The 18,683-nt window shown below is 61.7% G+C and overlaps 1 protein-coding gene across 1 annotated transcript; it reads right to left on the bottom strand.

The window, feature by feature from the left end:
• Nucleotides 1-3,287: 3,287 nt before the first annotated feature.
• On the bottom strand, nt 3,288-16,358 carry LOC309413693 (nuclear receptor ROR-beta-like; the record flags this gene model as incomplete). Its single annotated transcript, XM_082010889.1, has 10 exons — nt 3,288-4,026; nt 4,592-4,704; nt 5,066-5,176; nt 5,557-5,664; nt 6,703-6,835; nt 7,208-7,329; nt 7,777-8,190; nt 8,531-8,672; nt 8,763-8,848; nt 16,352-16,358. 10 exons carry the CDS (start codon nt 16,356-16,358, stop codon nt 3,865-3,867), a joined length of 1,398 nt encoding a protein of 465 aa, XP_081867015.1. The 3' UTR covers nt 3,288-3,864.
• Nucleotides 16,359-18,683: the final 2,325 nt, after the last annotated feature.

The following is an 18,683-nucleotide window of genomic DNA, read 5'->3' as shown; positions in this document are numbered from 1 at the left end:
TGCACTGGATCGAGGCTTCTGGCACAGCTTGGTCCTGAGCCCGATGAAGATATGAAAGGCGTTCCCGTGACTTCGAGGGCTTTGCTTCCAGTCTCACCCTTCGCTAAAATTTGGAATCACAGTCACTATTTCCAACATTTTGGGGTTTTTTACCTTGTAAAACAGACTTTATTTTTCTCCTTGTAAATTTTGTGCAATATACATCTATATACCTATAGAATACACCTCAATAAAAAGTTTTTCATCCATACATTATATTACTTTTATGTCATGAAAAATTCAGACAATGCTTTTGTCCTTAAATAAACATTTCTCCCTCCCCTGCCCTCCCTTCCTAGCTGACTGGTCCAAAAGAGGAAATTTTATTTAGTTATTTTCTTTTCTTTAAAAAAATAGAAATTACAATCTTACAAGACAGAACATTCAATGAGAACAGAAGCATGTTCCTAAATCTAAAAAGTAAAACATTTCCATAAAACCTGCTGGTATCTACAGGTAGGTGTGTGTGAAGGGTGGTAAATGGAAAAAAAATGTTTTCCATTTCTTCCTTTCATTCATATAGATAAAAAATAACATAAAACCAACTGAAAGTTTATATATTTTTCTCTTTTGCACCAACATTCACAAGAATATATATTATATATATATTTTATCCGTTTTTATACACAGTGTGAGGGTTCTGGAGGTGGAAATGCACACTCAGCTAAACTGCCAGAGCAAAAAAACACACAAAATTTATCTTCATCTGAAAAAAGCAATGCCTCGCAGCTGAGGTCGCCCCACTCACGGGAACTGTTGTTGAGGTCTGTTTGAAAATAAAGCGTCAAAACGTCTCGTGGCCAGTGGGATGGAAACGTCTCCGAGACGCTGAGGATCGAGCATCAAGGTGAGTCAGGGGTCTTGGGGCTCCCGTGCATCATCTCCGCTGGCCACACGCAGCTCCGGCGCAGGGGAGAGTGGAAATCTCCCTTTTTCAGGCATTTCTACCCGGGCTTTTCCGTTCACCCTTTTCCTACAAGCTCGATGCCTGGCTCAGGTGAGCCGCTGCTCTTGGTGGCACAGAGGGAGTGCGAGGGACCTTGGCACAGCCACCGCGGCCCCGTGCGTTCGGGCGAGCCAAAAGCAGAGGCTGCAGCCAGCGGTGCCACGGGGGGTTCGGCACACCCCTGCCATCCCTTTCGATGCATGCTGCTTGTCCCAGGCAAGAAATCATTTAATTGATGTTAAATCATTTATCCCCTCCCAAGAAAACATTTAATCAACAAGTCGGTTCTTTTAAAGAGAACTTAAAAGTGCAGGTTCCTGCAGTTTGGCAGGTTCAGTTACATGTATTTAATACTTCCAGTCTTCCCTAGATTCCCACGGGGGCTTTTATTGCTCAGAATCCAAAATCTCTCCCATGAGATGGACGCTGTGTCGTAAGCCCAAAAAATGCAACTGGTAGCGAGGGCTCAGTCTTTTCCCAATTTAAGGTGCTTTCTTGGTTTCTTTGCCGGATGAAATGAAAACGATGACGTTGACCATTGATGCACGTTGACTGACGAATACCGAGGACATAAAGAAGGGTGTGTGCTTTTTTTCCCCCCGAACATTTCAAAACACCCGCGGCTGTTTCCTTCAAGGAAGGGAGTGCTGCTGTCCTGCAGAAACGGAGGGCAAGAGCCCCCTCCGCAAAGCACATTCATTTTCTCGAGTGCTTTTCTCTGCAGAGAGGAGCCGGGCAGTGAACGGTGCTGTCAGAAATGATTCTTCAAAAAAAGGCACAACCCTTTAGATGAAAAAGGCAGTACTGACTTCTCACTTCTCACAAGCTTTAGGATCCGAGAGGGCAGGAAACAAGCACGGCGCATCCCTGCCCCGGCGAACACTGTGCTGGAGAACGACGCATTGGCACTCAACATCCCGTGGGGAGGGTCAGCAGCCTTCGCCGGAGACCTGGACTCTAACGCCCTCGGGAGAGAAACAAGGCTGATGAACTCCGATATTCTCCGAGAAGCAGTTCAGATGGTGGTTAGCAAAACCAGAAAGCGCATGGCTGTACACTGCGCGCGGCAGCTATCGCGGAATAGCACAGTCCCTAATTTTTCTCTGCCTTCTACTGAAGCAGAAATCCTACCGGCTTCCTGGTGACTCTTCCCTGATCGAGGCTGGTCCATGGTCTTCCCTAGGAGGTCTTTTAACCAAAAGCATGAATATCCCCTCCCATCACTAAGAAAGCTGCTCGTTTAGTTTAAGGGGTACAATTATGGAATTGAAGGTCTTCGGCTTACACTCAGGGATGATCCAAGCTGCCAGAGGATGGGGTTGGACGCACGAGAAATCAACACGAAGCAAGAAGGGGCTTGGGATTTTATCCCTTTCTCAGCAGAAACTGGGGCCTTGGAGCAGGTTTTTCCCTTGTAGCTTTTGGCATTTGCTGCAGGAGAAGCACGAGTAGGGATGGAAAAGCCATCTGCAGAGCTTGGCCAGAGAGTCCCTCAAGTGGCCCCATCGGCTCCGGGCTATCGCAGCATCATCCCACAAATCCACCCCTTCTCCTTTTGAGCCTCCTGAGCTCGGAGCAGCAGGTCCCAACCACACCACGACTTCCCAGGGAGGAAATAAGGACCTTTCACTTCCCCTTGACCCCAACAAGCAGTTTCTCTCCCTAAAAAGTGTCCAGGACCTGCTAAATAGAGAACAAACCCCAAAATAATAGTTCTATACAGCTCCTTTAGGGGAGTTGGGTCCAACTCAACCTGCAACAGCAGCCACGGCCATGCTCCCGGTGGTCCTGGTGTGGGAAGGGGGGACCCGGCAGCAGGACCAGCTTGTGCTGCACAGAGGAAAGGCCAAAAAACCCTCCTCTGGGTGCTGAGCCATGGGACAGTTTTAAAGGTCTCGATAAGAAAACTACACATGCATCCAGCACGCCATGAGCCACTGCTTGCGGGGACAGGCACCGAGCCCCGGTGCCTGCCCCAATGCCTGCAGCTGCCTCTGGGGTAGAGCAGCCGGGAGCTGGGATTTGGCCACAGTCACAAGGGTGAAGCCCCTCTTTGAGAAGCGCTCGGATACGGAAAGGTGGCACAAGGCGGGCAGACCTGCTGAATTGGCTTCAAAAAGCCAGGCGGTCAGCCAGTCAGACGGGGAGTTGGACGGGAATTTGGGAAAATGCCATGACAGAGGGCACGGAGACCCTGCAAAGCTTCTCCCCTGCTGCGTTGGGCATCCTTTCCCTCAAATCAGCCTCCTCCACAGGAATATCCTGTGCTGAATCCTGCCACAGCCGGGTCTTTCTTGGCCGAGCTCCTGAGGTCACCCATGCCCCATGGGAGAAGGAATAAAGCAAAGGCTCTGCCTTTGCCCTCTCCTTGGCTCCAGCCAGGACCCCAAAGCTGCCCCCACCGGCCTGGCTCACCCTTGTCTGGCCAAGTCTGCATTGCCCCTTCTTTATCCCATGCCTTGTGTTTGGGTTAAAGAAAAAAAAAAAAAAAAAAAAAATCAGAGATGGAGAGTGCAGCCAGGACAGAGGGAGGGGCTGTGCCGCGAGCGCGGCGGCATGTGCGTGGCGTGCGCTCCCCTGGATCCGTGCACTGCGGGGAGGAGTCGGTCCCTTACCACTGCCAGGAGCATCTCCTCTCCTGAGCGGAGATTTCACATTCATTTCACTGGTATGGCAAAGTCCATTTGCTTTTTCCTTCAAGGTGCTTTACATTCAAGAGCTATTGCAATCCACAGCGAGGAAATGGGGCCGGGGAGATACCCCAGACCCCCTGGTTCTCTTGAGTGATTATTTGATTTAAATAAAACTGCCCCAAACTTCTGAAGTTTAGTTCATCTCCAAATTTTGGGGAACTCGAAGGGGGCCAGCAGCTCCCAGCCTTAGCTCTCCCGTGGGTTGCTGTACTGAAGCTCTGAGTTGAAAACCTCCTTATAGAGGGGTGGGAAGTTCATGGCGGTCTCTGGGTGCAGGAGACGGAAAAATTCCAGCTTGTCCAAGTGCAGGTTGCAAATGGTCTTCATCAAGGGCAGCTTGGAAACCATCTGCGGGGAAAGAAGCCGGAGCTGGTGACCACTGGGCTCCTGGCCAGCATCCCTCCATGCCACTCTTCCCCCTGCCCTGGGGACAAGTGGGTGGGTTTGGGGACCGCTGGCTCTGCCCAGCACCGGGGGCACCAGCGGACGCACCCCACCTTCAGGCAGCCTGGCCTTGCCTCCAAACCCACACCTTTCCACAGGACAACTAGCGCGTGGGGGGGCTCAAGGAGCCCCTCAGTGCCCCACCTCCCCGTCCCAGCTCTGTCCTGCCCAAAGCATTCCCAAAAAGGCTCCTTTTGCTCCAAACACCCACTGCCTGATGCGCTGCCAGGTTCAGCAGCACGGGGCTGCCTACAGCGTGGCTGCCTCCGCCACAACGGAGATGGATGGCCCTTGGAAAGAGAAATTCTCCTCTTCCTTCAACAGATCCCAGGGCTCGCCCCCCAAAAAGCGCCTGCACATGGCCAATGAGCTCCAGCACAGCCATATCCACTGGTTCAGACACCTCCCTGCGGCACACGTGCCATGGCCTGGCCGGGCTCCCCGCGCCACATGCAGGCAGCACGGCTACCTTCGAGAGCTTGTCCTCGGCGGAGTGTTTCTTCTGGATCTCGTGCTGCAGGGCCACGTAGATCTTGTCCTGGAGCTTCTGCACCTTCTTGGACTCTGTCAGCCATGGGCGATCTACAGGAGATGGACGGTGGCCAGGTCAGTGCCACCATGGGGGTCTCCCCTGGCACGGTGCGGTGGCCTGTTGCTCTTTTAACCTTCCCAAGACGTTTTTGGGGATGGTGGCATGGCCAGGCAGCCCCTCTCCACCCCCCAACCCCACCGTGGGGGACGTGGCTCCTCCTCTCACCAAGAAGTTTTGGCAGATGCATGTTGTGCATTTTTAGATGCATTTTTAGCCCAACCTCCTTTCCCAGGACTAACTTAAATCATCCAGCAGTGCTGAGATTTACGGGTCAGCTCTCCCCAGCTTTGGCATGAGTCCCCCCTCCCTGGCCAGTCCTGGCTGCCGTGTCCCCCCCACAAGCCCCTGTACCTGGGGAGAGCAGGACAGCAGCAGTGAAGAGGGCGAGCTCCTCGTCCGACAGCTGCAGGCGGCACAGGGTCCTCCCCAGCTCGAACACGGCGCCGATGAGGTCATCGCAGCCTGACGGAGGAACAGCGGGGAGGAGGGAGATGTCACAGCTCCACACTGCCCGGCAGCACCCCCACACTCCCACCTGCCAGCCGACCCCAGCAGCACCCAGGGCTTGGAAAGCTTTTGGAGATGAGATGGGTGAAGGGGGGTCCCCGGCAGAGGATGCCCGGCACTGCTGGGCTTCGGGCTGGGACGGAAAGCGGGTCCCAACCACAGCACACATCAACCCGATCCCAATGGGAGTGGGAGCAAACACAGGAGGGTCTCAGCCCCTCCTGTCCCCTCGGGATTCAACCCAGCTGTGTTTCACCTGGCTGCAAACCCCAGCCCCATCCGGGTGTCAAAAGGAGAGGAGCGCCCCAAGGGAGGCACAGTGAGGCGGCTCTTACCGAGCGACTTGAACATCTGCACGCCGCCAAACTTCCCCTCGAAGAGGACGGTGTTGTTCAAGGGGTTGAATGCACGGATCATGCGGATTAGGAGCACCTCGAGGCAACCTGATGTAGGCAGAGAGAGCGCAGACCAGGGCAGGGCAGGGCAGGGCAGGGCAGGGGGGTTTCCATCAGCCCAGGACCAAATGTAAGAAAGAGGAAAGCCCCCAGTGCAAATTTGAAGTCCAGATTGTTCATTCCCAAGAGCAGAATGGTTATTCCAATAAATCCAGTTTGGGTTTGGGGTTGGTTTGGGTTTTTTTAGGTTTCCAATTGTGACCACAATATTTCACCAAAGGGAAATATTATCCAGGCATTCGCAGCCAGAGACAGGGATCAGTTTAGGTCATGGTGGAACACCAAGAGAGGAGAAGGTGAAAACAAAATAAATAAAAATAAAATGGAAGGAAGAAATGAGAGAGTGAGTTAAACTCCAGCATGTCGGGCATGGCCAGCTCTGGCTTTGGGGTACAGCACCCTGCCAGGATGCTGGCACACATCCCTGCGTGGGGTGAGGCTCAGCTCCCCAGCCCCGAAAGTTTAGAAACTGGGCAGCTTTTCCACCTTGTTTGGCCTTTTGGGGCTTTTGCGCATTCAGCTCCCTCGCCTGGGCACGGTGTCACAGGCTCAGGCGGGTGGACGGGTGAGGGACATGGGTGTGCGCTTCGTGTTGTCCTCTTCCCAGTCTCTTGCTGGGAGAAGAGGAAAGGATTGGCCTCTTCTCCCACCCTGCTCCCCTTCAGGTTTGGCACCCCTTTTCCTGGGGGAAAACCTGCCGTGCTCCTTTCCATCCCAGTTTCTGGGTGACATTTGGTTAAGGATGACCATGGAGAAAAGCCTCCGCCTGGGGCGGCCGCTCCCCATGTCCCTCTCTATACCATCACCTTTAAACATGACCTTCAACTCCTTCCAGCCCAGTACCTGTGCCCCGAGCACCGATGCTGAGCCTGGGGGCAACTGGGGCAGTGAGGGAGGGGAGATCCCGAAAGGAAAGCACTAGCCGAGAGAAGAAATGGGATATGCCTTCGGCGCTGCGGCCGCTGCTCGGGAGAGGCCTTGGGGACGGCGGGGACGTGAGGGGGTGGCAGGGTACCCCGCTCTTACCAGCTTTCAGGAGGATGATTTGGTCATTCTGGCAGAGCTCCATGAAGCCGTCGATGCGCTTGGCAAACTCCACCACGTACTGGATGGCGTTGGAGATCTGCAGCGAGCACTGCTGCCACATGGCCTCGCAGCTCTGCCGGCACAGCGGGGACGTCCCTTAGGGCTCGCTGCCACCCCCTCACCTGGGGTTTGCTGCTACCCCATCACCCTGGCTCCGCTCTCCCCCCCGTCCCCGCTGCAGGGGGCAGGTAAGGGACCCAGGCACCGTGCCACCCACGGGGGGTGGTGGCACTGAGATACCTGGGGCATGACCTGCCACCCACACCACCACATCCCCCCCAACTGGGCTTTTGCAGCTCCCAAAGCACCGAAAGACCCCCCCTCCATCCTCCTCGCCTTCCTCCCTGCCTGGGCGCAGCACCGGGGGACAGCGGTGGCCCTTGCCAAGGGCTGCGGCGGCTCTGGCCGTGGCCGGGAGCCGGGGGACCGCGGCAGCAGCGCTCACCTTGCTCTGCAAGGCGCGGACCTCCTCGGGGGAGTAGAGGCTCCACGCCAGGCGCTTGAGCTCCTCCGTCGTGTACTGGCACGTCTCCAGGTGCGACTTCACCACGTTCTGGGCCACCCGGTCTGCAAGGCGAGGGCAGCGGGCGGTGAGTCCCGGGGACCCCACTGGGCCCGCTGTCCCCACAGCCTGACGCCGTCTTCTCTCGGGTGTCCTGGCAGGGCTGCTGGGGCTGGGGGCTGGAGGGACAGAGGGGCTCACACGCAATGTCACAGGGATCTGCGGGACAGATGGGGCATCGGGGGCTGACCCCAGGGCAGAGGGGGGGACGCTCTGCACGACCTCAGGTGCGCCGAGCTCCATCAGTGCTCAGCCTGGAGGATAGGGTGGGCTTAAGGCTGCTCCAAGAGCTGAGGCTGGGTCAGCCCCTCACTGGGAGCATGCCCAGCGCTGCGTGGGCAACCAGGGCTGCCTGTGTCCTGCAAGGCACCTGGGGCTGCACCGAGTGCCATCCCCGGAGCCACATACCCCGTGCGTGCCCAGCATCATGCCGGGACCACGCCAACGCTCACCAATTTCGAGGACAGAGATATCGGCAGCCAGCTGGCCGCCCTCCAGCGCGCCATGTGCAAACAGGGCCGGCTCCAGCATCAGCTCGTAGATGGACTCCTGCTTGATGAGCGTGGCATCAGCCACGTCTAGGCTGGACTGGTCAGGCGAGGGCTGCGCCGAGGCAAGCAGGTCGAGGTTGTAGTAGGTGCTGCTGCCGTCAGGGGTGAGGGGGAAGTCGAAGAGGAGCCCGTCCGACAGTGTGGAGATGTCGTCCAGGTCCGAGAGCCCGCTGCTGACGCTGGTGGTGTAGACGCGGCTCAGCGGCTCGGGCTCATCCTTGGTGCCGCCGCTCTGCTCCTGGCTCTGCTGGTGCTTCTGCACCTCGGCGTAGAGGCTGTCCCGCTGCTTCTTCGACATGCGGCCGAACTTCACCGCTGCCCAGGGAGGAGATGCCGGCCACGTCAGGGCAGCTTGGCCCCTGCGGAGCGGCAGCTGCCGCAGCCCGCCTGCCCTGGGAGGGGTCCCGGCTCCCAGGGGAGCGCATGGTTTGGGGGTGTATGAGCCCTGAGCGGGGCAGGGTCCCTGTCGGATGCACCCCCCGCCCCCGACCAACCCTGGGTTGAATGGAACAGAATCCATTTAAATTTTCCTGTGGAAAATGCAAAAGCATTTCTTGCTCCCTAACCCCCTCCTTTCCCCTGGCTGGTCTCATGGGGGAAGCAGCTCCTCCTGCGAGGAGCGGACGGGCGCCTGGGCGCTCGGGGCACGACTCACCGTCGCGGGACATGCCCAGCGCCAGGCATTTCTGCAGGCGGCAGTGCTGGCAGCGGTTGCGGTTGGTGCGGTCGATCAGGCAGTTCCTCTGCCGGGAGCAGGAGTAGCTGGCGTTGTTCTGCTGGCTCCTCCGAAAAAAACCCTGCACAGGACGGGGAGGCGTTGGGAGATGGCCCAGCGGGATGCTAGCCCCCACAGCCGCCCGCCCGCCAGCACCCACCCCCGGGCTCACCTTGCAGCCTTCACAGGTGATGACGCCATAGTGGATCCCTGAGGACTTGTCTCCGCAGATCTTGCATGGGATCACTTCGATTTGGGCTGCGGCGGAGGGGAAAAAAGGGGAAAACCACGGTGGTTAACGATGGCTGCCGCTGAACCAAGTGGAGGAGATGGCTGTCCCTCCGTGACAGCTCCAGCCTTGCTCGGCAGCTGGGGAAACTGAGGCACAAGATCTGGAACCGCCGGCAGCTCCGTCCTTCCTGCAGACCCCGCAGGGATGCTCGTGCCTCAGCGAGGATCCCGAAGAGGCCCATGCAGGGCATGGGGTACCCCCATCTGCTCCCCCATCCTCCCCAGCACCAAGAGACGGGTGGAAAAGCCCTTTGAGCTATGAGAATACAGCCTGCCCGGGACCCCCTTTTGGGACCATTCCCCTTATTTTTCAGCCCATGTGTGCACACTGGGGGGGCACCGCTGCCGGGGAGGGACCATCCCCGCCCCCGCGGCCACGGGTGCTCTCCTGCCGGGGGTCTGGCCCAAGCAGAGGGTCTGCGGAGCCCCTGACCCCCCCGTCAGCTCCTTAGAAAACCCAGGACAGATATAGCCATCGGCTGGCTCAAGGTCCCGGTCCCCTTCCCCCCACAAATCCGCTTCCCTCCCCGCTTCTGCTTCGCTGGCACTGAGCTGCTAATAGGCTTCATCCTCCTCATTTTCCAGCTGCCCCAGATCCGGGCTGGCTCTGCCCGCCCCGTGCGCGCCGGGAGGGGGACGCGGGGCACCCCCGGGACTCGTACGTGCCTCCTGGCATCTCTGCACCCTCTAATCCCTGCTCCAGCCCCCGCGCCCCCCGGCCAGGCGCGGCCTGGCATCGCTCTCAAGGGTGCGGGGCAGCCGCCGCCGTGCCAAAATAACCCCCGTGGCCAGATTACGGTTATTTCAAATCTCCTGGGCCTGTGCAAATCCCCGGCTCAGGTCATTCCCTTCGGCCTCTCCCCTCCCCTGGGAGCGACCGGTTCTGGGCGAGGGACGTGTTTTGTGGCGGCCGCCTCCACGGGCGACAGCCCCGCTGCTCGGCCAGCACCGCCTGCACCCCGGCACCCGGCGGTGCCCGCGGCCCCTCGCTGCCCGGGGGGGCTGCGCCGGGGCGGCCGTTGGCCGCGGGGGTGCTACCAGGCCCCTGGGGCTGCTGCCGGTCCCTCCGGGCCGTACCGGGGAAGGGCCTGCCCCGAGCCTGGGTGCGAGCGAGGGACGGATCCTTCCTCCATCCGTTGACTCGCTGCTCAGCTCCCGCCTTAAATGCACCAGGTGATTTTGGGGTTCACTCCCTCCTTCCCGGGGCTCTGTGCCATTCCCCCCGCCCGACCCAAGGGGGCCACATCCCACCCCTGCTCCCCCAAAGCCTCTGCCCACGCCTCTGCTGTAGTTTTGGGCCTGGGGCAGCAGAGCTCCCCCCGGGGGGGCAGGGGGACCCGGGGCACCTGCCCACCCTCCAGTCCCGGACCCCCCCGACCCCGCACTGGCATCACGGCGCGGGGTCACCCCGTTGGCTGGGGGACGGAGGCGCCGGCAGGGCGACCTGTGCCCACCCCCTCTTGCCCGTGGGCTCCGACGACCAAGACACCCCCCAGCTCCCCGGCTCCCCCCGCCGCCATCGCCCAGGCCGCCGGAGAGGGGTGCAACCTGCAAAGCGTGGGGACCCCCCGCCCCAGTGCCCTGCCCCAAGCCCCGTCCCTGTCCCCTGGGGAGGAGAGCGGGAGGGGGACGGAGGGGGTGGCGCGGCGGGGGGCACGGGGAGGTGGTGCCACCCCCAGCAGGAAGCGGCGTCGGTTTGTTATGCAACGTAATTGCAGCCGCTGGGAGCGCCGGGGTGATGCATCGCCAGCGCGCCGCGCCCTCACGCCCGCGGCCGATACTCCCGGCCCCCTGCAATTACCGGCACCGCACGCCTGACGAAACAGCCGGGCCGAGCGTGGCCCTCGCGCCCGCCGGCACCCACCGAGCAGAGCCCGAGGGTGCCGCTCCGCCTGCCCCACGGGGCCCTGAAAGCCGTTTGCCGGCTCCCAGCGATGGCGACGGCTCCATGTGGCGCCAACGGCCAAATCCTCTCCCCACACCCGCAGGCCCAGGTGCGGGGGAACCCCCGAGAGATCCCCGCAGCCGGCGTGGGCAGAGCTAAGGGTTTGTGGGGATGATGCTGTCCTGGCTCCTCCGGAGCCGACCATCACCCCCGGACGCTGCGAAGGAGAAGCCCCGGCCGCTTGCCGTGTGCCCGAAGCCTCTCGGGGCTCTAATTAGCATCCTGCTAATTACACAGCCATGCCTGCTGCCAGCACCTGACCCGCTCCTAAGACGTTCGCCCCAAATAACTGACGTGGAGATACGGCCGTAACCCCGGCGTGACGGCAATTACAGCCCAGAACAGCGTTTAATTGCCACTCTGTTTGTAAGCCCCGGCTGAATCACCGTGCTGGCTCCCTCGGCGTCCCCTCGTGCCGTGGCCACGTCTCCCCTGGGACCCCCGGGGCAGCCAGACAGCCCCCTCGGGGCAGACCCAGCAGGATGAGGAGGGACGTGGGTGCTGGTGGGGTGGCCGCGGTGGCACCCCCCATTCCCCAAATCGCACTGCGATCAGGGGGAAACATCACAAGCGTCACAGCATGGCCCCCCCCGCCGTGCCTCAGTCTCCCCACCGGAGCGCTGGGCTCCTCCTCCTCCCGCCACAAGCCTGCGAGCGTCGGCCACGCTGTGCAAAAGGGGCGTTTATTTAGGTGGAGGTGAACCCCTTCCCCCTGCCCACGGCAGGAGCAGGCAGCAAAACTGCTCCTCGGGGCCAGCAGGCTAGAATAGGGGGCAGGGAAAAAAAAGAAAAAAATTAAAAAAAAAAAAAATAATCTCCAGCCGGCAATTAAAATGTCCCGGCCGTGGTATTTGCTCTCCTCCCACTGTAAATACTTCTTGCCCAACTCCCAGCCCGCTGCCACTGGCCAGCCCTTATGTAAGTGGCACCATGGCACCGGCTGGCCACGGGGCTCAGCCGTGCCAGCGGCGATCGGCCCCCCGTCCAGCGGCTGCGCGTGGCCCCGCGGCTGGAGCCATTCTGTCCCACTGACACACTTTCTGCCCGTGGCCCCACACGCTTGTGTAACGCCGCGGCCGTTAACCCTTCCCGCGGTTGTGGCAGCAGGGATGGAGCCGGGGCTGCACCCTGACCTCCTGCCACCGGGAATGGGGCCTTTGGTGCATTTTGGGGCGATACCTTGAGCTGGGGACACCCATTTGCCACCCTGAGCTGCAGCTCTCTGTGGGGGGCACGGCTCCATCCCTACACAGTCCCCAGAGCCCCAGTCCCCTGCCACCGCCAGACCCGGCTGTGTGCGTCCCCTCCAGCCCAGCACCGCTGGCCCCAAACCGGGCAGGCGGCACCGGTGGATTTGGCAGAGCCAGAGCCGCCCTCCCCGGATCAAGACTCGGCCTTCCTCCCGTGCCGGCACACCCTCCTTTCCATCGCCTCCGCCCCAAGGGCGGGCATCCCTCTTGCACCCCAAAAAAAAGGCAGACCCCATAGGATCCTGCCACGGGGGTCTGTACCCTCCCTCTGTGGCACAGGGGCCACAGGTGGCCCCATCCTCTTCCCCCTCACCCCCCCCTTCCCCTCAGACATATTTTCGCACTGCTGGGGGGGGAACCCCAAAACCCTCAGCACCCGACTGAGCCCCAGGACGTGCTGGGGGATCCCGCTGCTGCCACAGGCTTTTTGGAGCTGCCCGTCCCCAGCCGGCTCGATGGGGCTGGGTGCCCCTGGCCGAGGGGTGAGGACTCCTGGGTGGGAGGTGTTTTGGGGGGCACTGGCAGCTCCCTGCAAAGCCCTCGGCGCAGACACCCCAGAGCAAGCCCACACACCCTTCAACCCATGGGGCTGGGGTCAGGATACAGCCACCCTCTCCCCTGGGCAGGCCACAGGAGCAACGCCCCCCGCCCAGGGCTTGGGTCCCCTTGCTGGGGGTGAGCAGCCCAGCTCTGGGTGTTTCGGAGGTGGGTCCGTGCCCCCATGGCTGTCCCAGCCCCAAATACCCCCTCAGCTGCCGGGGCGAGCACCAGGGCAGGCGGCTTCCCCGGTGCCCTGGCTCATTACCCAGCAAACCCGCTGGGAAAGTAGGTCTGCGCCCCATCCCGCTGCCGCGATCGATGCTGCCGGACGGGCACCTCCGGTAATTAGCAGCAGCCCCGCAGCCCTCCCTCACCTCCCCAGCCCCGGCCAGGGCTCGGGGATGCTCTGATGCTCTGCCACCACCTCCTCTCCCCTCCGGCTCAGCATCGTCCCAGTGGACCCAGAGCAGGGGGAGGAGGATGGGTCCAGGCTGCACGGGGACGCGCAGGGACCCACAGGGACACGCAGGGACTTACGACGTCATCCCGCCTCCCCATCTCTGTCCCAAAACCCCGCTTCACTCCCCCGTTCCCTGTGGCAACCTCCGACCCCGGCGGCCAGTGCTGGTCCCAGAGGCACCCGCTTCCGTAAGCCACTGGGTTTCCCCCGCAGCAGTTAGCCACTGCTGTATTTTGGGGAGGTGGCCATGGGGCAGGGGTGGCGGAGGAGGAATAAATAAGTAAATAAAAGGAGTATCACACCCTTACACCTGCTGTTGGGTTGGCTTTTAAGGAGAAGGAGGAAGGGCAGGAGGTGCTGCAGCACCCCGGGGTCTCCTGGCACCCCGGCATTTCAGCCATCACCGCCGGCAAATCCCATCCCCATCCATGCACCCCGCTACGCTGCGGTTAACCCCGAACGGGCTGGGGCCATGCAAGGCCAGGGCAGTTTGCAGAACGCAGCCGGCACGGCCCCTGCGTGACGTGCAAAGCACCGGCTCCAGGCCACAGGGGCACCGGCAGTGCTGGGGCCGTGCAGGAAACCGATCAGCTCCGTAAGGAAAATTTAAATGACACAACTCTGGCTCTGCACCGGGCTGCGAGGCTGGAGGTGGGAACTGGTTTCTGAATTGATTAGCAGAGATTTCCTGAAAACTTTGGGTCAGAATGAGACTCAGCTGCTCTCCTCCTGGCCCGGGGGGACCCCTGGCCACCTCCACTGGTGGCCACGCGGCCGATGGCTTCGCAGCCACCCTAGCCCCTGGCAAGGGGCCGGTTTTTCCCAGTCCCATGCTGCTGCGTGTGTCCCCACCTTGGAAATCGTAGCGAGCAGGAGCATTCACCCAAAAGGAGCAGCGGGCGGGCGAGCGATGAGGCTCCCCCTTGGCCACCCGGCCTCGGCTGCTCTGGCTCACCGGCTCCCATGCCGCGTGGCACCGCTCCAAGGCCAGCCCCGCGGCGCGGGGACGTGGCCCTTTGCACTTTGGCTGGCGCAGGAGGGTGGCAAAGGTGCGGCGGTGGGGAGGGGGACCTGCCACTGGCCCGGGCTGCGGAAAAACCAGGCTGGGGTGGGACATCCCCCCCCGGCCCAATAGCTAAATCAGGGGGGGGATTATCTCCACGGGGCTAAACAAAGGCAGTGAGAGCGGCTCTGCTCACCACATCCAATAAACCGGGCGCGATTTAGACATTAGCAGCTCTTTAAATAGCCGCTGCCGAGTTCAAAGTTAAACGTGACAGGAGGAGGGACAAGCAGGACACGCAGGGGACGCTGCCAGCACGGCCCGGCCGGGCTGCGGGGTTAACCCGCTGCCACCCGCGGGGACAGGGACAGGTCTCCCCATCGCCGCGCTTTCCCCTCCAGGTTCTGCCACTTCCTGCAGTCATCGGGGTCAAAGATCCGAAATCCTGGCTGGATCCCTCGGGACCCCACGCTGCCAGTGGCCACCTTTCTCCTCCAACTACATTTCTGGGAGGCGGAGGACAACGGCCATCCCCGTCCTGTGATAGCGGGGACAGGCGCAGCCGTCGTGCGGCAAGGCCGATGGGTGCTGGCCATCCTTGCCCGCACCAGCGCGTGCACGCTGCCTAAATGGGCAGGGAAGCTCCTCCTCCGCCCTCTCTGATTTTTCCAATGACAGATCTAGGTCACTAGGACAAGTCGGAAAGGCTGCCGAGCCACTGCACGCTCCTCGCCATGCCGCTTGCAAAACAAGCGAGCAGGAGGGCTGGAAACCCTATAGGATTATACAAGGCAAAGCCTCTCGCCCGGCCCCGGCGCGGGGAAGGACAGGAGCGAGGAGCTGCTGTGGCCCCCGGGGAAAGGGGCAGAGCGGAGGTGGTTTTGGGGAAGAAAACAGAGATCGAATTGATTCGGCGTCACCATGCGGCACTTGGGCTCTGGCGAGAGACGGGGAATCTGCGCTGGGCAGGACTGCGGGAAAAATGCCCGACAGGGGAAAATGATGTGATATCAGGGGGTTTTGGCCCTTAACTAGGGACAATGCACAGTAACTGGGGGGGGGGAGGAAAAAAAATTCTAAAAAAAGGAAAAGTTCACCCAGCTGCTAATTAAGCCCAGCGCCGGCTGTGCAAGCGCTACGTAAGAGCCAGGCAGTGTTATTAATTAGGCAGGCGTTAATGTACTAGTAAAGGTGAAATCCCAGGATGTCACGGGGCGGGAAGGGGATGCGGGGGGCTTGCCTTGCCCGGCCCTGGCCCCGCCATTACACAAGAGTGCGGCGGATGGCAGAGCTGCAGCACCCGTGGCTGCGCCGGAGCGGGAGGAAAACCGATTCGAGGAGCTCGAAGATGTACGTCTCCTGTACATACACCCAAAAATACACCTCAAGACATTCAGCCCCAAAACAGACCCAAAGAGGTGCACAGCACAACTTCAAGCAAGTCCTGGCGGGGGTGAAGGGCTCAGGCACAGCAGGCGATGACGAAAAACTGCTTTAAAGGGGGATAAAAATCCCACGCCGGGGTGTCAGGTCCCAGCTGTGCTCCCAGCAGCTCCGTCAGGAACAGGCACAGGGAGAGCTGGGTCCGGCCGCCACTGCGTCACCATCGCCAGGCCCCAGTGGATTGTCCCAGCGGAGCCTTCCTCCCTCCGTCCTCCTCCTCCCAACCGCCTGCTTTGCGGAGCGGAGGGGTGAAAAGTAGGAATCGCCTTTAAATAACGGATAAAAGCAGGCAGGCGCTGGTGCGACTCACCCCTTCCCTGGATAAGAGGCACCCGAAATTGCGGCTGGTCCCTCGCCTGTCCCCTCAGGAGCCACCCCCCGGCTGTACCGCCTCGGCCCCACATTGCCCCCGAAGCCGCGGGGAGAGGGAAAAGGGGAAAAAAACCCCCACAATAAAATCCAGCCCTGGTGGGAGCAACATATTGAAGAGGAGATTAAGGGGTTTAGTGCGAGGAAAAGCTTAAGAGCGGGTCTAAGCCGGCGTCGGAAAGCGAAGCAAAATAAACAAGAATTTTATTCTTAATGAAAGGGGGAGCTGGAGGAGCCAGACCGACCCGGCAGGGCTGATGCGGGTACCCCCGTGTCCGTGTTCCCCCCGCGGGGCTGATGCGGGTCGTCCCGTGTCCCCCCGCGGGGCCGATGCCGGGTCCCCCCGTGTCCGCGTCCCCGGCTGGGCTGATGCCGCGTTCCCCCCCGTCCCCCACCGGGGACAACTTCTGCCGCTGACTCCCCGCAGCCGGTCGGTGCCCCCAGAACCCCCAGGACTCACCTCGCATCGTGGCCGGCGGCGCTCAGGACCGTGCCGGGGGGCGCATGGGGCGGCACGGGGGTCCCTGCGGCGGGGCGGGGAGCGGCGGCACCGGCGGCACCGGGAGGCACCGGGGGGCACCGGGCGGCACGGGGCGGCTCTGGCACCTGCCCCTCCGCGGCGCCGCTGACCCACTTCTGCCCGAGCATGCGGCCGTTCACATGACAAGCCCGCCCCGCCCCGCCCCCCCAAATCGGTTTCACTTCCAGCCCCACCTCCTGCCCTTCCTCCTTCTCCTCCTCCTCCATCCCCGCCGCCGCTCCCGCCGTGCCGGTGCTCGGCGCTGCACACGGGCGCTGCGCTGGGGGGTGCCCGGCGCCTCCTCGGTGCCGGGGGCTGCTCGACCCCGGGGCGGGAGACACACGGTCCTGGCAGCGGGGTGCTCGGCGCTGCACCCCCGGGTGCTGCCCGCCCATGGGAGGGCCGTGCCGGTGCCCGTCCTGTCCCGGCTCGCCCAGGCACGGGGCCCGCTGCGTGTCCCGCTGAATCACCGCTCCTTGCTTCACCCCGCTCCCCTGCGGCGCCGCTGTCCCCCCGGGGCGCCCCGCTGGGCACTGGGGTGCTTACCCCCAGGCAGGACAGGGTGGGGGGACCCCGAAGAAGAAGACCCCCGAGCAGCCCCAACATGTCCCCGCGCCAGGGTGCAGATGCTGAGGACCAAGGGGACATCTGGCTTTGGGAAGTGCGCGGTGGAGGCAGCAGGGAGCTTTGGAGGTGGCAGCGAGCCATTCCCACCCCGTCCTTCATGCTGCGATGCACACAGAGCGCTTTGGGGCCCCGGGGCTGGATCCCGGATAATGGGGCACTCCAACGTGCTGCCGTAAGAAACGCACAGAAATGCTGGCTCTGGACCACGCCATGAGACCTCGTGGTGCAGTGCCAGAGGTGTCGGCACGGGGCAAAGCCCCATGGATGGGGTTTGCCATGTGACTCTTGCACCAAGTCACCAGAGTCCCCATAGTGCCACATCTCAGGGGTGGAGGTGGGTGGTCCATGTCACGGCCCGGCCAGGGCTCAGGGTGCGAGGGACGCAGTGCTCAGGGGTGCCAAGGGATGTCTGGGTCCTGGTGGCACTGGCCTGGAGACCTGCTGTGTGCAGAGGCAGCATCCACCATGGGCATGGGTATGGCATCCTCCATGGACACGGCATCATCCATTGACACAGCATCCACCACAGCCATGGACATGACACCTGCCATGGGCGCAAGCAAGGCATCAGTCACGGCCACGGGCATGGCATGGGCACGGACACCACATCAGCCATGCGCATGGACGTGGCATCCACCACAGGCAGGGATGCAGCTGCCCCAGCCATCACACATGTGGCATGGCTGCCTCCTCCCCAGACTCCCCCCTGCGCAGGCAGTTGGGCTTTTCAGGGGGCACCATGGGCCCCAAAACCTCCAATTAAACCATTTAAGCATGGCTGAAGGGGGTGATTTCAACCCATGTCCATCCCAAAGCCCAGGCCTGAGCTGGGGGCGCAGGGACGCTGCTGGGCCAGTGGCAGAGGGGCTCTCCGTCCCGCTCCCGGCACTGTCCCCTGCCACGGCGCGGGCTGGTGGCAGCGGCAGATGGACGGCAGGGCTGAGCCACGGTGGCACTTCGTGTGCTCCCACCCGCGTGCAAAGTTACCACTTTGCTCTGCTCCGGCGCGGGAGCGGCTGCGGCCGGGGAGGGGGACGCCGGCGGTTGGGTGGGGGGTGGAGGGGTGTGGGGGCGGAGGCGGCCGAGCCGCCTGCTGCGCTCCAGTGCTGCTGTCTGACATGATTTCGCTGATGGCGATTGGGATTGGGTTTGCTGCTCTCACCGGTCGGATTCGCTCCTTCCTCCCGGCTTTCCTCCCTCCTCCCCGCCGCACTTGCATGGATGGGCACGCAGATGGGATGCGGGGCGATGTCTCGCCTCGATTTTTACAGGCTCTGCTTCCAGCGGGTTTTCTGCAAGTGCAGCTCCAGACAGCTCCTGAAATCCCACCCAGGACACATCCCGACTGGCCCTGCTTGGGGGCAGTCCCCGTGCCGGCCGTCTGCACGGCGCGAGGCTGCTGCCTGTCCCCTGGAGGTCATGGGTGCTGCCCGAAGGAGGTCAGCCTCATTAGCCCCATTTCACAGATGGGGAAACTGAGACTGGGAGCAATGCGGTGACTCTTTGAGGCACGCAGGGTCCGGCCCCAGCGAACTTGCCCCTCCTGAAAGGCGGTCACCGACTTGCCCGGCCCAGCACCGATTGCTGCTGTTGGGACAGTCACGGCTGAATCGCACCAGAGCAAGAGCGAAAATACTCCCTGAGT

The sequence above is a fragment of the Phaethon aethereus genome, assembly GCF_964289735.1.
Source record: "Phaethon aethereus genome assembly, chromosome: 26".
NCBI lineage: Eukaryota > Metazoa > Chordata > Aves > Phaethontiformes > Phaethontidae > Phaethon > Phaethon aethereus.
Note: the sequence above shows the minus strand (reverse complement) of the source record. Positions and strands in the feature narration are given on the sequence as shown.